General features: G+C 39.8%; 3 protein-coding genes across 5 annotated transcripts in view; 1 reads left to right on the top strand and 2 right to left on the bottom strand.

Moving 5' to 3' along the window:
- TMEM116 (transmembrane protein 116) overlaps positions 1–20,713 on the top strand; it is an 88,306-nt gene that overhangs the window by 42,411 nt on the left and 25,182 nt on the right. For 2 of the 3 annotated variants that reach the window (XR_001145921.1, XR_001145920.1), the window contains exons 8-9: positions 1,663–1,807; positions 14,783–14,898. Coding sequence is in view for 1 of the 3 variants with exons in the window: in XM_012730995.1 (XP_012586449.1) it covers positions 1,663–1,807; positions 2,398–2,471; positions 3,245–3,451 (426 nt within the window). In the remaining 2 variants the exon portion in view is untranslated. Of the gene's footprint in view, positions 1–1,662; positions 1,808–2,397; positions 2,472–3,244; positions 4,291–14,782; positions 14,899–20,713 lie in introns of those variants that run through there. The other variant, XM_012730995.1, reaches the window with a different exon arrangement.
- LOC101637481 (disintegrin and metalloproteinase domain-containing protein 1-like) lies at positions 15,626–18,124 on the bottom strand. Its single transcript, XM_004690793.1, has one exon. The coding sequence runs from the start codon at positions 18,122–18,124 to the stop codon at positions 15,626–15,628; it is 2,499 nt and encodes an 832-aa protein (XP_004690850.1).
- LOC101637248 (disintegrin and metalloproteinase domain-containing protein 1b-like) overlaps positions 18,759–20,713 on the bottom strand; it is a 6,415-nt gene continuing 4,460 nt past the window's right edge. The window contains exon 2 of the mRNA XM_012730886.1: positions 18,759–18,836. Coding sequence (XP_012586340.1) covers positions 18,759–18,836 — 78 coding nt within the window. The remainder of the gene's footprint in view (positions 18,837–20,713) is intronic.

Raw genomic sequence — 20,713 nt, 5'->3', positions numbered from 1 at the left:
GGGGGAGCAGCGGGCGGGTCAGGAGAGGTCTGCCACGCCATGTGGTCACCTCCGGGGCAGGCGGGAATCGAACTCATGAGGAAGTGGCTTTAGATTCTCAGTGCTGTGCTTTAACCCGCTGCGCCACCAGGGAGGGCCCATTCTGATTCTGTTTTAATCAACAGATGATGAACTGATTTTAATAGATAAAAATATTTCAATTAAGTTCAAGCTTCTTTTTGATTCTTATGGCTGTGGAAAAAGGGAGCTGCATGGCTAAACTTAAATCACTTAAATCCTTCTTGCTCCTCCATTTTTCTCTTGGTGAATGGCATCCTCTGTTGAATCTGTTGCCCATATTGGAAACCTGGGTGATATGTTTCAGCGCCATTCCTTCCCTGCTACCAGCCATCAGCTTGCAGTTTTCACCCCTCTCTCTCTCCATGTCTTTGGATCTTTCCCCTCCTTCCCGCCACACCTCCACTTTCTTCCTAGGCAACTTCCTTCCATGTTCCACAGTCATCTTTGTTAACACATATCTCTCCATTACCCCTCAGCTTAAGTTCCTTTCCAGTAATCATTGGGTTATTAATTTGGAGAGTGGATCTGGATTACTATGTTGAAGTTCCAGATTTCATCAGATTTATTACCAAGATTATTACCTAATCTGTTCCTCACAAGAAGCACATTGAACTTCTGAACTGATTTATATTTCTCTCATTAACTAAATCGTATTTAGAGATCCCCAAAATAAAGGAAAAATTATCTATTTTTTACTTAAAGCCAAGAAGATACTTTTTAAGACTTATTTTGCTTAGAATTGAGAATTTAAGCTCAGTGACAATGTTAAAGAAAAGTGTGGTCTTCCCTTATCTGTGGGGCATCCTTTACAAGACCCAGTATTGAAGTAGACGCTTGAAACACAGATAGTTCCAAATCCTCTATATGCTTTGTTTTTTTTTTATAATACATATCCATAATAATGTTTAACTTATAAGTAGGTATGCTAAGATTAATAGCTATAACTAATAATAACAGAACAATTATAACTATTCTGTATAAAACTTCTCTCATGCAGGGGCTCTCTCTCTCTCTTTCCCCTTAAATTTAGTATACCCCCCACTTATTTGCAGTTTTACTTTCCTTGATCAACCATGGTCCAGAAATAATTACATACAATAGGAAATAACACATACAATTAGATATATGTAATATACATGAAAATATTGCATACAATAAGATAAATATATGACTTTGGTTGACCATGGAAAGTGAAACCACAATAAGTTGGGACCACTGTGTTTATTTTAAGGGTATTAAGTATAGAACTCTTTCTAAAGTAATGACTAATAAAGTTTTAAAAGAGGGTCTGGTTAGATCTTAGTTTTAATTTCTCATGCATATTGTGATTAGCCACAGTGTGGAGAGAAAAAGCCTGAAGGTTAATTAAGGTTCATGTATTGAATGTGGCAACCACACAAATAGTTAATACCTGTTCACTTCCCTGACCAAACAGAAGTTCACTCTGATGATAATTTTTCTCTCAGAAAAAGCTGGGTCTCCTGGCCTCTAGGAGCATAGTCTTCCCTGTTTTGAGATCCTAAAAGAATGATCTCTCTAAAATGATAGGAGGAAAGACCTTGGAAGTTGTAGGCAAACTACTTACTCCATATCCATGTCTAGGTCCTACTCATCCAAGCCCAGACACAGTATAAGAAGTTTGTGAAATCTACTGGTTTTCTGGGAAGTGAACAGTGGGCAGTGATTCGCATTGTGGAGCAACGAGTGCGCTTCTACCCAATGGCCTTCTTTTGTTGCTGGGGTCCAGGTGAGTATCTTAATGGAAATAACCAGAAAAGGAAGGGTAATGTTTGGATGCTGATCAAGCAACATGGTCTTACCAAGAAGGATGTCTGCAAGTTCCTTTCCAGCTTATAAAATTTACATTAGTCAGTTTTTACCGCTTCCTTCTTTCTTCTTATACTTAGAAGTTAATTAGACATGAGATGCCACCTGTTATAAGAGGGAATGATCTGATTGAAGTCAGAGATAGTTATACCTGCCTTGCCTACTGAAATGAGGATCAGATTTGATAGTGTTTATAAAAGAGCTAGTAAACTCTTAAATGCTAAGAATTATAGCTTAGTATTTTCCTGTGGTATGTTTTGCCATAATTACTAATCACTTGTAAAGTTTAATTAATAAGAAATAAATAGAAGTTGGTGACATGAGGCTTGGTAGTTTATCTAACTGGCTAATCTCACTGCTAGTCCTCACTTTGCAGATAACTTCCATTCTTACATTGCATAGGACTGTTTATTGAAGAATTTTATGCTCAGACAAATAGAACTGAGGTTTGTGTTTCAATGTATAATTTTGATTTCTACAGTCGTAAGGCTTACACTTTGTGTTTAACAGCTATCATTCTGAGCATTGTAAAGCTGACTAAAACAAAGGACAGCAAGCTTCACATGGCCCTGTATGTTCTCCAGGTAATGCTTTCAATACCCAGCATCTCTGTTTCCACACCATCTTTTCTCTTGTACTAGCATTACTCAGTGAGCACAAGTTTTCCCCAGGATATTTATATCTACACTGCAAATTAGAAATTTAGTATTCAGTTGCAGTTAGGGAGAATGTAAAACCCTCTTCACAGAAGAGGTAGACCCTTTTGTGAAAATGCTGTCATGCTGCCTGCAGCACATATATATCTCTGGTCAATTTCATTCTATTGTTTGTTTTTAAAGGATGGATAATAAAAACAGAATCTACACAATAATATTCTTAAGTAACAGTGACTGTGACATGGCTCTCTTATATCCAGAGTGAATTGAATGGTATAAATAAGCTGTTCTATTTGAAATGGGCACAGGAGGAGAAAGAAACAATTCTCTTTTCTTCCTTTGTCAAATGTCAGCCCTTTCAGGCTGTCTTAACTGCTGTTAAAGCAGTTTTCTCAGACCTACCCTCAGGAATGTACAACTTAAGAGGGTCATTGAAACTGCTTTATTGTCCTAGTATATAAACTAGGAAATATGGTCAACTCACAGTCATCCATGAGAAGCTACAATGTGAAGAGTGAGCTAGCAAGAACTAGAAAAATATTTTAAAGTGGTTTTTAAAAACCAGGGCTTGATGTTTGAAGTACAGGAAATATAACAGTGCATTCTAAGTAAGGGGAATAGCGACAGTTAGGGACCATAGGAAATATCCCCTGGATCTCAAACTTGAAGAAAGGGCTCCATCACTCCTTCATCTCCTCCAGGCTCTAACAGCATCGTCCCAGGGTGTGCTCAACTGTGGAGTGTATGGCTGGACACAGTACAAGTTCAACCAACTAAAGCAAGAGGCTCGGCGTGATGCAGACACCCAGACACCATTATTATCCTCACAGAAGAGATTCTATAGCAGGGGCATGGATCCATTGGCCTCACACCTTGCTTTTGCTACCAACACTTCTACCATTCTTTGAAACTACATTACTGGAACATTCAGAAAAAGTAATGATACCACACAAATGGACCAGAAATTCTAACCATGCCTTACACTATGAAGTGAAAGGAAATATAGTGCCATGGTTAGTTGCTATTCTAAGTGGGTTGTACAGTTAAAGCTCCATTATGTTTAGACAGAAAGTTTTTGTTCAGGAAGATGAAGCCACTTTTCATCCAAGAAACAGACTCATTACCTCAATAAGTACTAGATTTATCTAAGTCTTACCTAGAAAAAATAAATTTCTAGGCTCTCTTCCCCATGTTTGCAGAGTAATTAGGTAGCATACAACAGCTCACTCAGATCTTGCCATTGCTACTACTCTCTCTGAGCCTGGACAACTAAAGTCCTGGGTTTCTGTTCTTTTGAGAAGTTTTAGAATTTCAGGAGAAACAAGAACAACTAATTAAAAGTGACAGTGGTATCCTTAAGCATCACATCTTAGTCTCTTATATCTTCCACTCTATTGTAGAAATTAACACTAGGGACCATCCTGCTTTACAAATTTAAGGCTAATCTTTGGCAGTTACAGATAGAATGTTGGGGAACTTAATGAGATTTAATAAGATTTAAGAGAAATCATGACTAAATAGAGCATTAGCAATCAAAAACTCAACTTTCATTTACAAGCCTAAGTCCAAAGTAGGTTTCATAGTGCCTAGAATTAGAATTAGGTTAAATTATATGAACTTGCCATTTTTATAGGTAAAAATTGTCTAATGTCATCAATTTTACATGGTTCAACCTATGTGGGTGTGAAATATGTGTTTATGCAGTAAATAAATTAACAAGTGAATGAACGACTAAGTAGTATTTAACCCTTTGGGAAGGCAAAAATCTCAGACTACAGAGCTTTGTTCATAGGTAGGAATGCTTACATACCTCTTTAATCACATGAGTGATGTTTGGTCTCTCCAGTTAAGTTATGAACCAGATCAGTAGAAGGCCAGGGCATCAGATTTACTTTAATGTCAAAACATAGAAGAAAGCCAAATGTACTAAGTAACTAGAGTGATAACCTAAAACATCTGAAACTTATATGAGATGCTTCTCGCCTGATAAATCCCAAGGCAAAATCTTAAGACTAGAGAAAATTGATAGATTATGAAGTATTACATAAACTACTCTAAAAAATTAAGTTCCAGAGGTCCTTCTGAAGGTGTGTTTTATAGAGAGATGTTATAGACATCAATGATAGCTCTTTACATTTTTGATTAAGAGATTCAGCTAAACTATGCGGGGTAACCTGACCTGGTTCTGTCAGGAATAACATCTTGTGGTCTCTGATTGGTCCAAAGCATTGAAAATGTGATTTCTGGATAGCACTGAGTAAGAAAGCTTGCTTCACTTGGGGGAGCTACTTTGTTTTTATTTAAAAACTAATATGTATTCAACATAAGAAAGACAGAAGGAAGCAAGAACTTTTGTTTCCATAGAGCCTGAGGGACATCAGTACTAAGAAGTCTAATTCTTAGAAAGTACCTTCAGTATCACTTTTACTTGGTTTTATTTATCAGAAACATTTATTTTAATGTTTTACTTGACATTAAAGTAAATCTGATGCCCTGGCCTTCAACTGATCTGAATGTTAAGAACTGAATATTAAATGTTCCCTGATTCTTTCCATTGACACTGGTCTTAAATTGTCTGTGGATGTATGAATGAGAAATAGGAATGGGATAGGAATGAGAAATAATAAAAGGGTAGTCAAGACCAGGATAAATATTGCCAGATTTTCATCACAGTAAGTCAGAGGGACATATGTAGCTGGACCATTGTTTAAGTTGCCCCGCCCCCCAAATGATCAGATTCACATAGGAATGGCATAGCTATAGATTCAGTGGCAATTCTTAATAGTGTTGTAATTACTTCTCTTATGACACTTAGTCAGGTTACAGTCATAGTAAAATCAATTATCTAAAAAGGTTCAATTAAGATAGATCTTCTGTGAGCCATCCTTCACTTCCCCCAGTACCACATGTTCTTCATGAGAAACGGGTGAGTGTTTGATGTTTTTCAATGTGTGGGGACCATTGAAAGTTTTTACAGAACATATCAGTCTTCCACATTTCACGTCTTTGATTTTATACTTGCTGAAGACCTTGAACACTCCTTCAGATTTAGAGTCATAGCTTCCAAACCATGCCATCCTTGGTTTGGAATCACAGCAACTTTCTTGGGCAACTTTTGTTCCCTGTCTAAAGATGTTTTACATATATTTATTCTCCAGGCTTCAACACCTACCCCTACCCTGGTAGCAATACAAAGTGTGCCATCTTTTTGTAGGTATCTGACTGATATCACTTGGAAGCCTCATTACAGTGTGGTGGAGGTCACATACTGATGTGGTAGCAAGATGTGTTATCTTTAGAAAATTAGGTTTTTGCAATATGATTTCTAGATATACGATCTGAACCTTCTTCAGCCAGTATGAGGGCAACAGCAGTGTCCTTTTGACAGTCAGGGACACTGCCTCAATCACATTCTCCTTTATCCATTTTCTTATTCTTGACATTTCAGAGGAGCTTCAGAGTTCATGTTTATTAATTCCCCTCTGAGTCCCTGCAAGATGTATTGGAAACTATAGTTGCTGAGGCTCCTATCTATAGCAATAATTCATGCATAGTACAGATTCTGTCAACGACACTTGGAGGCCACATGCTCATGTTTCATTTCTATGTGACCAAACTCATGAAATGTGAGAACTGCAAAATGTGGTATATCTTTATGAGCCAAAGATTTGACACTGGTTGTATTCTTACCAGAGTAGATATCACTGAGATGTATTACCCTAGTATTTTCTAAGCCTTTGAACAATAATCACATGAGCAAAATAATGCTTCACCCATCTCAAAAGATATGTCTCCTGACTGGTTAAATTGCTTTTTTGTTTATTCCATCTAGTTTATTAAACTTTTAATTTTCTTACATCATTGTTATTTTTGTATAGTATTTTATTTCTTCTGTGTATGCCCCCATAAATCTCCCACCACCACATCACCTGTGAGCCATTACCATAGTCCCTTGTGCTCTTCTGTTTTTGACCCCTCTCTTTCTCCCTCCCCAGCTATATGCTGCGATCCTATAGTTTGCCTACAGGTTTGTCTTTTTCCTAACCCTCTGTTTGGTTCCCCTATATACCTCCTATAATTGAAACCATCTAATATTTTTCTTTTTCCTTCTGGTTTATTTCACTGAGCATGATCCCTTCCATCTCCATCCCTGTTGCTGCAAATACTTACCTTTTTTAATCACCGAGTAGTATTTCATTGTATAAATACACCATATCTTCTTGATCCATTCATCTGTTTTGGAGCATTTAGTTTCATATCTTTGCTATTGTAAATAGTGCTACAATAAACATAGTAGTGTAAGATTCCTTTCAAAGGAGTGTTTTTGTGTCCTTTGGGTAGATTCCTTTGAGTGGAATTGCTGGGTCATATAGTAGATCCATTTTTAGTAGTTCTGAGGGTCCTCCACAGCTTTCCAAGGTGGTTGGACCATTTTGTATTCCCACCAGCATTGTTAAGAGGGTTCCTTTTTCTCCACATCCTCAGTATTTGTAGTTGTCCGTTTTGTTTAATATTAATAAGAATGTTGCCATTCTTACCTATATAAGGTGGTATCTCATTGTGGTTTTGATTTGAATTTCCCTAGTTATAAGTGATGTTGAGCATTTTTTCGTGTGCCTGTTGGCCATTTACATTTCCTCTTTGAAGAAGTGTCTTTCAGGCTCTTCCGCCTATTTTTTTACCTAGATGGTTTGCTTTATATTTGTTGAATTGTGTAAGTTCTTTGTAGATAGATCTTTGATATCAATCCTTTATCAATTATATGGGGTGTAAATATTTTCTATCAATCAGTAGTGGGTCTCTTGGTTATTGTTTCTTTTGCTGTACAAAAGTTTTTTAGTTTGATATAACCCAAACTGTTTACCTTTCCTTTATTTTCTTTGCTTCTGGATATGAATCCTTAGAGATGTTTTTGAGGTTTATATCATGGAGTATTTTGTTTAATGTTTTTATATTTTTTATGGTTTCTGGTCTTATATTAAAGTCTTTTATCCATTTTGAGTTGGTTTCGTATGTGGTGTAAGGTAGTGGTTTAGTTTCATTCTTTTGAGTGTAGTAGTCGCGTTTTCCCAACACTGTTTAATGAGGAGACTATCATTGTTCCAGTGCATATATTTCTCCTTCGTCATAGACTAGTAGACCATAAACCCAGTGGCTTTATTTCTGGATTTTCAATTCAGTTCCATTGGTCTGTATATTTTTGATCTAGTACCAAGCTGTTTTAGTCATTACAGCTTAAGTCTGGGAGTATAATACCTCCACTAGTCAGTGAGTTTTGGAAATTCAAGGTGTTTTGTGATTCCATATGAATGTTAGCAATATTTGTTTCATTTCTTTGAGATTTATATAGGAGTTGCACTGAATCTGTAAATTAATTTTGGTAGTATGGCCATTTTGATAATGCTAATTCTTCTGAGCCATGAGTAGGGAATGGCCTTCCTTTTTTTTTGCCATTTTCTATTTCTTTTAGCAGTGTTTTGTAATTTTCTTTCTATAGGTCTTTCACATCCTCTGTTAGATTTGTTTCCAAGTCTTTTTTTTCTTTTTGATACAGTAGTAAATGAGATGATTGTCTTGATTTCTTCTTCAGACTGACTGCTTATAGGAAAGCTACTGATTTTTGTGTGTCGATTTTGTAACTTGCTACTTTACTAAACTGGTTTACTGTTTCAGTTTTTCTGTGGAATTTTTAGGGTTCTCAACACACATTATCATAGCATCTGTAAATAGTGCTAGTTTTACTTCTTACCATATTTGGATTGCTTGTATGTCCTTCTCTTTCTTAATGGCCCTAGGTAGAACTTCCAGTATGATATTGAAAAGCAGCCCCCCACCACCCCCCACTGCGGTAGCACTGGAGTTAAAGACAGCACTATCAGGTTACTGCCAGACACTAACAGCAAGAGTTCAATCCCTCCACCAGCCAGGGAGCTGACACACAGGGCGCAGCAGACCTCTCCTGCTTTGCCTACTGCTCCCCTCAGCAGTGTACTTCAGTAGATCTGCCTTTCTGCTCCCTGCTTTCTCTAGTGAATCCTCTTACCCACTGCATCTCTGGCTTACATCCCAGAAAGAAAGAAAGAAAAGAAAAGCAGTGGTAACAGTGTCTTGCTCCAGATCTTAAAGGGAAGGCATTAAGATTTTTACCAATTAAGAACGATGTTAGCTATGGGTTTGTCGTATATGATTTTTATTATGTTCAATTATGTCCCTTGTCTTGTATTCCTAGTATTTTGAGGGCCTCACCTAAATGGATGTTGAACTTTGGCAAATGTTTCTCAGCATCTGTTGATATTATCATATTTGGTTTTTATTTTTCTCTGTGAATGTGCTGAATTACATTAATTGATATTTGGATGTTGAACCATCCTTGTGTCCTTAGAATAAGTCCCATTTGGTCTTGGTGTGTAATCCTTCTGATGCATTGTTGGATTTGTTTCCTACTATTGAGGATTTTTGCATCTGTGTTCAGTAGGGAGATTAGCCTGGAGTTTTCATTTTTGTATTGTCTTTGGTTTTGGTGTTATTGTAATGTTGGCTTCATAAAATATACTTGGTAGGATTCTTTCTCAATTCTTTGAAAGAGTTTTTGTAGGATAGACACTACTTTGAATTTGGTTGAGCTCGCCTGTGAAACCATCTGATCCTAAGCTTTGTTTTAGGTGAGGGTTTTGATTATTGTTTCAACTTTGCTGTTTGTAATTGGTTTAATTTTCTATTTCTTCTTTATTCAGCTTTGGATGATTGTATCGTTCTAAGATTTGCCCATTTCATCTAGATCATTTAACTTGTTTACCTACAAATAGTCATAGTAACCTCTGGATTTCTGCTGCATCTGTTGTAATTTCTCCTTTCATTTATGAACACACTGATTTGAGGTTTTTCACTTTTTTTTGTGAGCCTGACTAGAGGTTTCTCAGTTTTATGTATTTTTTCAAAGATTCAGCTTTCTGTTTTACTGAATTTTTTTGGATTGTCTCTTTTATTTATTTCTACTTCATTTATTTCTGCTTGTATTTTAGAAAAAGTAATTAAAATAGTAAACCAGCTTAATAAAGTAGCAGGTTACAAAATCAACACACAAAAATCCGTAGCCTGCCTATAAGCAGCAGTCTTCTTCTGAGGAAGAAGAAATCAAGAAAACCATCCCATTTACTATTGTAACAAAAAGAAAAAAATTAAGGACCTGGGAACAAACCTAACATAGGAGGTGAAATACCTATTCAAAGAAAATTATAAAACATTGCTAAAAGAAAAATAGAAAATGACCAAAAAAAAAAAAAGGAAGGACATTCCCTGTTCATGGCTAAGGAGAATTAAAATTATCAGAATGGCCATTCTACCAAAAGCAATTTACAGATTCAGTGCAACTCTTATAAAAATCTCAATGGCATTCTTCACAGAAATGAAACAAATATTGCTAACATTCATATGGAAACACTCAAAAAAAGCCTCTCCTCAAAGCTCTCCTGACTGAAAGGGAAAGAACAGAGGTATTACATTCCCTGATTTCCAGCCTACACAAAGCTATAATAGTAAAAACAGTATGGTGTTCTGGAACACACATACACACACACACTGATGGAATTGAACACCCAGAAATAAGGCCACACATACATGGACAAAGGAGCAATGAATGTGCACTGGAACAAGGGTTGCCTTTTCAGTTATTGGTGCTGGGAAAACTGGACCACAAGATGCAGAAGTATGAAGGTAGACTATTACCTTACACCAGGCTCAAAAACCAACTCGAAATGAATAGGAAACTTAAATGTTAAGACCTGAAACCATAAAATATATGGAAGAACTTAAACAAAACATTCCATAACATAAACCTCTAAAACATCTTTGAGGGCTCATCTCCAGGGGAGAGGAAAACAAAGCTTCTGTACAGCAAAAAGTGCAGTAACCAAGATAGAGCTGTTCTACTGAATGGGAGGAAATATTTGTACTCCCCATGACTGATAAAGGACTGATATAAAAGAGCTTACACAAACTCAACAAATACACGGCAAACATCCCAGTCAAAAAAATGGACAGAATGGGCCCTCCCTGGTGGAGCAGTGGATTAAAGCACAGCACTAAGAAGCTAAAGCCACTTCAGCAGGAATCTGATCCCTGCCCTGGAAGTGACCCACAAGGCATGGCAGACCTCTCCTGACCTGCCCACTGCTCCTCTCAGCAGTGGACTCAGTCGGCCTGTTCTGCTCCCCACTCTGTCTCTGGTGAATCTTCTCACTGCCCCTACCCTCTGTCCTGTACCTCAGTTCTGTATACATGAATAAATAAATCTTTAGGGGGAAAGGTGAAGAACTAAGACACATTTCTCCAAAGAGGAACTAGAGATGATTAACAGGTGTATGAAAAATGTTCAGCATCACTGAAAATCAGGGAATTGCAAATCAAAACCACAATGAGATACCATTTCACACCAGTAACAATGGCCTACATTTAAAAAATAAACTAGCAACAACAAATGCTGAGGATGTAGAGAAAAAGGAAAGGAGCCCCCTTACACTGCTAGGAGAAATGTGAAATAGCCCAACCACCATGGGAAACTGTGTAGAGGCCCCTCAAACTACTGAAAATGGGTCTACCACATAACCAAGAATCCACTCACAGTAATCTACCCAAAGGACAAAAAAACATGAATTCAAAAGGAAACCTGCATTCCATGATTATTGCAGCACTATTTACAATAGCTAAGATATGGAAACAACTAAATGCACGAAAAGAGATAAATGGATCAAGAATATGTAGTACATTTACAATGTAAAATAATCAGTGATCAAAAAAGATAAATAATGTTGTTTGTAGTAACTGGGATGGAGTGGGAAGGGATTGTGTTCACTGAAATAAGCCAGAAGGAAGAAGAAAAATATCTGATGGTTTCACTTGTAAGTGGAATATAGGTAAACTAATCAAATGGTCAAGAAAAATCAAAACTTGCAAGCTGACCATAGTTCCAAGATCATCAGGGAAAGGAAGAGAGAGAGGTCAGAACAGGAGCAGGACAAGCACAAGAGACTGTATTGATGATTCATGGGTGCTATGGTGATGGGAGATTTATGGGGGCAACACCATGAATATTTGATTTAGGTGAAAAATTAGATACTGTACAAAAATAAACAGTGATGTAAGAATTTAGTTATCAAAAAAAGTAAAGTGCTTTGGAATAAATTTATACAAGGACGTAAGAGACCTAAATGCTGAAAATCACAACATTTTGCTAAGAAAAATAGAAAATGATGCACATAATTGCAAAAAATATGCCATGTTCTTGGGCTGGAAAAATTAATACTGCCATACACAGTTGCAGTGCACTCCCTTATCAATATTCAATAACGTTTTTCACAGAAATGAAGCATTCTAAAATATGTATGAAATGTTGAAAACCCTGAATAAGCACAGCAGTTTTGAGAAAGAACAACAAAGCTAAAGGCATCATACTTCCTCTTCAAACTATACTACAGAACTGTACTTCAGAAAGATGGTGATGGCATACAGATGCATAGTTCAATGGAATAGAATTGAAAGCCCCAAAATAAACCCACACAGATATGATAAATTAATTTACAACCAAAGTGCGAAGGATATATAATGGGAAAAGCATGGTCTCTCCAAAAAAATGGCACTAGAACACTAGCTTACATCATGCATGAAAATCAACTTAAAATAAATTAATGACTTGAATGTAAATTCCGAAACCATAGAGCTCATAGAAGAAAACTGGCAGCAGGCCCCTAAACACTGGTCTTTGGAACTTTTTTTTAGATGCTAAAGCAAAGGAAACAGAAACAAAACAAAGAAGCAAGTAGAACTAAATCAGACTAACAACTTACAAAGGAAATCAACAAAATGAAAAGACAGCCTATTGAATGGGAAGAGCTATTTACAAATTATGTGTGTGTTATGAGGTTAATATACAAAATTAAAGAATTCCTACATACAACTAAAAAAAAGTTCTGATTAAAAATACAGGTGGGGGCCCTCTCTAGTGGCACAGCAGGTTAAAGCACAGCACTAAGAAGCTAAAGCCACTTCCGCATGAGTTCGATCCCCGCCCCAGAGGTGACCCACATGGAGCAGCAGACCTCTCCTGATCCACCCACTGCTCACCTCAGTAGTGTACTTTGTCAGTCACTTTGTCAGTCAGTCTGTTCTGCTCCCCTCTCTGTCTCTGGTCAATCCTCTCACTGCCCCTGCACCTCTGGCCTGTACCCCAGTTCTGTATGCATAAATAAATACTTAAAAAACATACAGGTGGCCCTCCCTTGGGTCACCAGGGTTAAAGTCTCAGTGCTATCGAGCTATTACCAGCCACTGTGGAATGAGTTCAATCCCCACTCAGAGAGCTAACCCACATGGTGGAGCAGACCTCTGCTATCTCTCCCATTGCTCCCTCAGCAGTGTATTTTGGATAGATTGGCCTGGTCTGCTCCCCACTCCGTCTCTGGTGAAGCGTCTCATCCCCTGGCCCTCTGGCCTATATTCTCAGTTCTTGTATGCATGAATAAATAAATTTTTTAAAAATATTTATTTACTTATTCGCACAGAACTGGGGTACAGGCCAGAGATGCAGAGGGTGAAAGGATTCACCAGAGGCAGAGTGGGAAGCAGAACAGGCAGATCGACGAAGTACACTGCTGAGGGGAGCAGCGGGCGGGTCAGGAGAGGTCTGCCACGCCATGTGGTCACCTCTGGGGCAGGCGGGATCGGACTCATGAGGAAGTGGCTTTAGCTTCTTAGTGCTGTGCTTTGACCCGCTGCGCCACCAGGGAGGGCCCTGGCCTGTACCCCAGTTCTATACGAATAAGTAAATAAATCTTTAAAAAAAAAAATATATATATATATATAGGCAGAGGATCTGAAAAGCCACGTCTACAGATAAGAAATACAGATCATCTGTGGGGACATGAAAAAGTAATCATGTTATTATTAAGGAAATTAAATTAAAACTGCAATATCACCTCACACCTATGAGAATGGCTTTTATCAAAAAGTCAGGAAACAAAATATTGGTGAAAATATGGAACAAGGGAACCTTTGCACATTTTTAGTTGGGAAGTAAACTGGTACTGCTACAATGGGGGGGAAATGATGATTCTTCCAAAACTTATGAGTAGAAATACCATATGACCCAGCTATTCTACTTCCGGACATTTATCTAAAGAAAACGAAAAGATGTATGCACCCCTGTTTTTACTGCTAGATCATTTCAGTAGCTGAGATTTGGAAATAGCCAAAATGTCCATCAGTGTATGAATGGATAAAGATGTGGTGTATGTACACAATAGAATACAAGTTGGCGAATAAAAAGGTGAAATCTTGCTACTTTCAACCTCCGTTAGGACCTAGAGGGTATTATGCTAAGTGAAATAAGTGAGGTGGAAAATGATAAGTACTGTATGATTTCATTCATGCAGAAAATAAACAAAACAAAAACATTTTCTTATATTCTAATAACAAAATGTTGCTATCCAGAGAAGAAGGAATTCAATAGAGGGTCAGCTCTATGGTGGTGAATGGAAACTATATTTTTGGTGATGTTCATAATCTACTGTTCATAGATGTTGAAGTACAGTGTTGTACACCTGAAACATACGTGTTATAAACCAATGTTACTTCAGTCCCACTTTTTAAAGACATGTTACAATGCAGTATTATTCAACCATAAAAAAAGAAGAAAATTGAGCTGTATGTGACATTGGTAAGCTAGAAGTTACTATACCAACATTTTCACCAATAATATCTATATATTTTCACCAATAATATGTAATTTGGGAGTTTACCATAACAGAGGTCCGTTGAGGGGATGCTGCATGTCACCCTTATCGCTTTTGACTGAAAGAAAAGATTCTCAAGGCAGTGAAGGGGCTGCACACAGGTTTCACTTCTTAGTGTCTCTAGAGAAAATGCTTTTCAGTATGTTTTCTCATGAGCAAAATGGAAGTTTCAGTAGCAGCTGGAAGGATTAAAGTAACACAGAGAATGTAAAGTATTTAATGAATTCTTCCATAGTGTGAATAATTTTAATAATGTTTAGTGTTATTTCCATAGAATAACTGCCTCCTGCAAAGCTCTGTTACCTGTAATTAAAGTTCCTCTGATGTCAGTCAACAAGTTTGTAATGTCAATACATAAAAAATACAGTTTCATATATATACTCAGCTCTGTGGTAGGGTAGGAGCCCATTGTACTGTTATAAAATCAGTATAAATACAATTTCTTAACTCTAGGTGATGTTCATCAGACATGAGATTTCTGGAGGTGTGAAATTCATCACAGGAAAATTAGTAAGAAGGAAGGGCTACGAAATTTGCTATAAAAGAAAAGGAAGTCTTTTAGGTGAAAGGTGAGTATGGCGACAGGACAGACCTGGAAATTTTAAAAATTGAAAATAACAGTTACATATGTGTGTATATATCATGTTAAATCACTGTCATGTTTGACCTCACTGCTGACCTCTTCATCTTGAGACAGTCTTTTGCCTATGAAATATAGTCCCTCCCACAAAACCCCTGGACAAAATAGTTTCAATAACTACTATACCGCATGGAATCTGATCATCTGAATATGGTTTTATTTTTGGATTTCAGAATTCATTTCAGGAATGCACATTATAAGGAAAATTAGAGTAATTGATTGCATGAACAATTGTCCTCATAAAATAGGACAATTGAATTGAAATGAAAATCCAAGTGATAGTAATAAATTCAGGTACATATAGTATTGCATGTCAAAAACTTAGATGAAAGATGGCATGTCTTGAAAAACTAAAGTCAAAAATTCAAGTCAAAAGGTTCATATGAAGAGTTCAAAAGAAATGTGAAAAAGTAAAAAGCATTAAAATATATTTTAATGCTAAATATATTTTAGCTAAATAAAACCTTAATTACTAATAGGAATAGAAGTGGGAGAATCCCTCCTTCCACATAAGTATGGTTTTGTAGACTGTATAGTCCTAGCAGACCACTGAACTATCAACTTCAGCTTCACCTTTGATTCACTAAGTTTCTCATTTCCACTTGGTGCCTGAGATGTTTCATATAAACATTTGGCTTCATCCTCTCTCCAGTTGTCTATGTCTCTGGTTCTTCCTTTCCCGCTCCTTCTCCCTCTTCTTCTCCCTCTCCTTCTACTTGCTCTCCCTCTTCTGGGGCCGCCGCTTCTGGGGCACCCTCTTCTGGAGGACCCTCTCCTAAGGAAGCCTTTGTAGGTTCTTCTGGGGGCTTTTCTGTAGGTGCTGGAGGAGGTGCTTCTGCACCTTTACAAACAGAGATGATACAAATAATTGCAAAGATTAATAGTATGATAACACCTATAATACCAAGTATGACTGCTGTGTCTAAGAGTCTTTCTTCTTTTTGGACATTCTGGGTGAAGTTCTGACCATATCCTGGAGCAGGTGTTTCTTTGCTATCTGTAGGAGAACCACTGTCCACACTGCCTCCATTCCCTGCTAATTTGCAGTCAGGGGGTGCATACCCATCATCACAATGGCAATGATTTAAATTGTTACAGACTCCATTCCCATTACACATATCTATTGATACACAGTCATTTTGGATCTCAGTGTAATCAGTGCAGGCTGAATTCATGCAGACTTTATTTGGGGCACAGTAAGTGCCATTGATCACATCTCCCTCATCAGGGATATCAGTGGTATTGCTGTAGGCATCCAGACTCCAGCAGAACCCATCTCCATGAGGAACCTGAATCAGTGTATGCTGGGGTTTGATTACTGGCAGTTGCATAACACCAGTACATACAAGTTTCCCACAAAGCATGTTCTCATCTGAACACTTGACATAGGATTGGTCAGTTGCTGTGGGACGGCCACAGTTCCCAAACCGGTTCCCTTGGCTGTTCAATGATGTGTAACATTCTTGTGGAGCAGATGATGCACTAAACCCATAAATATTTGCACACTGATTATCGTGGCTTCTGCATGAACCATTAATGCAATGGAAAACTCTTTGACATAAACTACCATCTAGCTTATAGGTATCACTAGGACAAACACTGGAGTAACCATCACAATATTCTGGAAGGTCACACTCGCTCAAAGCTGGACGGCAAGTGAGACCCTTTGGTTGAAATTTGCATTTCTCACTACAGCAGGGTCCAGGAACACATTGTGCTTTTCCCTTAAGCTGACATTTATCTCCACAGCATGGATCATCAGCACATTGATTACCACAGTCACACTGCTCACCTGATTCCAACACACCATTTCCACATACAGAATCCCTACGCCTGCGGCCCTGGTGCTGAGGCTTGTTGAACAGGCAGGCCGCTTTGTGTGTGTGCAGGAACTGGTAATAGTAGTCAGAGCTGCAGTTGCTGAAGGCACTTTCTTTGGTGACGTTTTCATGCATGAGGCAAAAGCGCTGATCCCCGCAAATGCAGGCCATGTGGTCGTGCTCAATACCCAAGTTGTGCCCGAGCTCGTGCACCAGGAGTGCAGCGGACAGGAGGGCATCTTCGTGGTGGAAGGATTCCACAGCTGCAGCAAACTCACTTGAGCAGGCACCACCGAGAAATGCCCTCCCCGTGGCCTGTCCAGGCTGACGGCCAGCGAGCATGTGGGCGACATCATGCTTCACACGCGGGAAGAGCTCCTCTTGTCTCCAGCTGTTGAAATTCCTGAGTGCAACTCCCAAGTCCTCAGGCACCTCTACGAGGTCGCCCTCGGTCCACATCTCCACCCCGGCCAGCACCACCTCTGTGTTTATCCCCCTCGTGAAGCTGTTGGCCAGGGCAATGATGTCCATTACTCTCCGCACGGTCTCATTGACGTCACTGCCCCACATCTGGAACCGCTGGTTGCTGACCACCACAAACAACTCCACGTACTTGGTGTGTGACCACAGGGAGGACAGCGTGTGCGGGCTGGGAGGCCTCCTGCCCCCTTGCTGCCAGCTGGCGGACGCCCCTGGGCTGGCTTTGGAGGTGACGGCGCAGGAGACTCGCGTTTGCTGTGCCATGGTGAACAGCACATGTTGAGGCCCTTGCGAAGGCTCCATGGGCTCAATGCCATAGGCTTTCCCGTCCTTGATGAGGATGCCCCTGAGGCCTGAACAGGTGTTCACAGAGACAAAAGAACCTGGGGCACCTTCTATGTAGCCTTCATAGTGGCAGTCCCGTGAGACGGAAGGCATTTCTTGCCCCAGGATGCCACTGTGGTAGCTGAAGACAGGAAAGTTACTGACAAAATAGTCTCTCTTCACCGTCAGGTGAATCAGCTGCTTCTGGCCCTGCACAACCAGCACGTAGGAAGCCTCTTCCCCGGGGTCTCCCGTCCGCTCCGCCGTCAGAATCGTGGGGGTGACTATCTCATAGGAAGAGTCGTGTGCCGACGCCAGGCCACAGCCCCGGCCTGGCAGGGAAATCACAACCAACGCCAGCACGATCCCCCACCTGACACAGGACGGTCTTGCCGCTGACCCTAACCTCAGGACCTTTTCCTGCAGCGTCCGAGTCGGAAATTTTATCTTCCCATCCTTCAAGGGCTCCAGGATTTCCCATAGAGAAGGCAGTGTAGAGGCAGGGTCTGTCCCAGAGGCTGCCCCTGTCATAGTCCTAGCGAGTCCGTTGATGATGCCGGGCCTGTGTCCACCAGCAGCAGCTCTGTCTGACACACGGGCCCTCAGCCCCAAGTTCAGTCCAGAGCTGTGCTGGCTCGAAAGGTAGCTTCTACCCACCTCTGAGAGAGAAGGCTTCTGGCTGTGTCCTTCTAGTCCTTCTGGTCTCTGCTTCTGATAGTGCCCTTGTCTGTGACTTTGCTCCCCAGCATCAGTGTCAGTGTTCCTTGGCTAAAGTCCTCTTGCCATCACCAAGGATTGTGACCTCTATAATGCTGGACGGTACCATGAGAGAGGAAGCAAAATCTCCATGCCCCCTCAACTGTGCCACCGGAACACCCCTCCCCCACCCCTGCATCCTGTTGTCCGTTGCTGAGCTGACTCCAAATGTTCCACCCAGGGACTTGGAGACCGTGGTGGACACACTCTTACCACACATTTCCCTCTTTTAAAAACTAACCCCAAAAAGCCTGTCTCTAGTTCTGGCATCATAACCATGGTGTCCCTTATTCCTCATGAGTCACTGTAGTGATCTGCACATCTCGCCAGACAATCTGTTACATAAGGCTAATTGGCTGGTGCGCAGCCCCCAAAGGAAGACATCAGTGGGCCTGTGTGATCCAAGACTTCAGTGGGCCTGTGTGATCCATGAGGCCAGGACAATGCTCTTACATTTAAATACCATCACAATTCGTTTCCTCAGGTTCTGTTTGTAGCAGTGTCCGGGAATGTTATGGCAGGTGCTACAGGCTGTGAGCACCATTGTTGGTGTCTCCCAACCACATCCTTCTTGCAGTGTTCCTGACATAGGGGGATCCTCAGATTATGCCTGTCGATACTGGGTGTCCTCAAAGTCTACCCAGTGTTTGGCTGTGACCTCCCTGTGCTCAGTGACCACTCCTGTTTTTGCTCCTTATGACCCAGACCTAGAAGAGTTCTTGTGTTAGGAACACATGAGTGGTGTATTTGTTGGCTGAATAGGTGGCTCCCAGGTGTGAGTACAGTGATATTTTATCTGTCGATCATTATTTATTGTATTTGCTGTTGCCTTCCCTGAATGGCCACATGGGTTCAGAAAAGTCAACTGTTCCAATTAATGGCACAGTTAACTTTCCTAACATTTTCTTGCATTCCATTTCTCTGAGAAAACAAGAGTCTAGACGTATCTACCTTTTCCTGTGGCTACAGTGGATATAGATTTTTCCCAATTCAATCTGAGAACAGACCTTGCACTTGAGAATGGCATCTCCTTCTATGTCACTTTCTTATGGTTTCCACGTTCTGATTGTCCCTCGTTTAAACACCTCCTGTCTTTTGGAATCATTCTCACATGCTCTACTGTCTCGTCTCTGTGACATCGTCCCTTTTCGTCCTCATATCTACAGTCACCATCCAGTTTTTCCTGTTTTCCTATGAAACTCGGAGAGTGTGTATTTACATTCTGTTCTCATGTACGTCCCTACTTTGCCTCTTCTTTTTTTTTTTTTTGAGAATTCTTTAATTTGAAAGACAGCATAATGGCAAAACATGTGTAAGTCATCAGTGTATTTTTCAGGCAGTTGTTAAAAAGAGAACAGCAAGGCCCAGCAGAGAAGACATAGTTTATAATATAATTTGTGAGGTTTATCTAGTAATTAAATTCATAAAGACAGAAGATAGAATGGTGATTACCAGATGCAGGGAAAAGAGTAATGAGAGGTTAGTGTTCTTTCATGGGTTTGAGGTTTCTGTAGGAACAATGAAAAAAATTCTGTCAGTGGATGGTGATGATGGCTGCATACCAGTACTACTTAGTGTTACTGAATTTTGACTTAAAATTGGCTAAGAGAGAAAATTTCCATTTAGGTATATTTACTGCCACAAAGATAGTGCAGCTTTATGCGATTCACCCTGATCAAGTACTGAATTGTTAATGAGTGCCCTCCAACACGAGTATTGGTGCATCCATGGACATTCCTCAGATCCCCCGAATATCATGGGGTGATGAATTAGGTCAAAGACGGCCCTTTGTAAAGCCACTCACAGTGCAATACTCTTGCCCTTGAGCCCTGTCTTCACTCTTCTGCTCACATTAAATGCCACTACCCTGCTAGTCTGGGGTTCTCACATGCTTTAAGATTCACCTGACGACTCACATCTGTCCAGGTTTCAGTTGCTTTTTCAGGGGAAGTTAGTTCAAAACCCTTTTCTGACATTCAGACCACTTAACGTGTTTTCCTATCCTGCAAACCTGAGAGTCAGGATTAGGAAAGAAACTAAAAATCAAAAGGAGCCTACAGAAAACTTAGTACTGCTGAAGTTTTATATTATTTGTCGTCAGGCATTGTGAAATCCTAAGTAGGTTTAATGACCTATTCCCAATTACCTACCTGCCTTTTGATCTTTAAAGAATGCCCCTACCTAAATCACTATTTTCCCTACATTTGAACAAGTTTTTAAAATATGGGAGGCTTCCCAGCTTTTACTATCATCACCACCCGCATGGTGTCCTAACTGGGAAGAACACCCCTGTTGTTCCCCACTGACGCGCTTCCGTCAGGCATCCTCCACATCTTTTTCAAGTCTCGAAGGACACATGTGTAT

Source organism: Condylura cristata, unplaced genomic scaffold, assembly GCF_000260355.1.
Source record: "Condylura cristata isolate star-nosed mole 26May11 unplaced genomic scaffold, ConCri1.0 scaffold00029, whole genome shotgun sequence".
Taxonomy (NCBI): Eukaryota; Metazoa; Chordata; class Mammalia; order Eulipotyphla; family Talpidae; genus Condylura; species Condylura cristata.
This window is presented reverse-complemented; position numbering and strand designations above follow the sequence as displayed.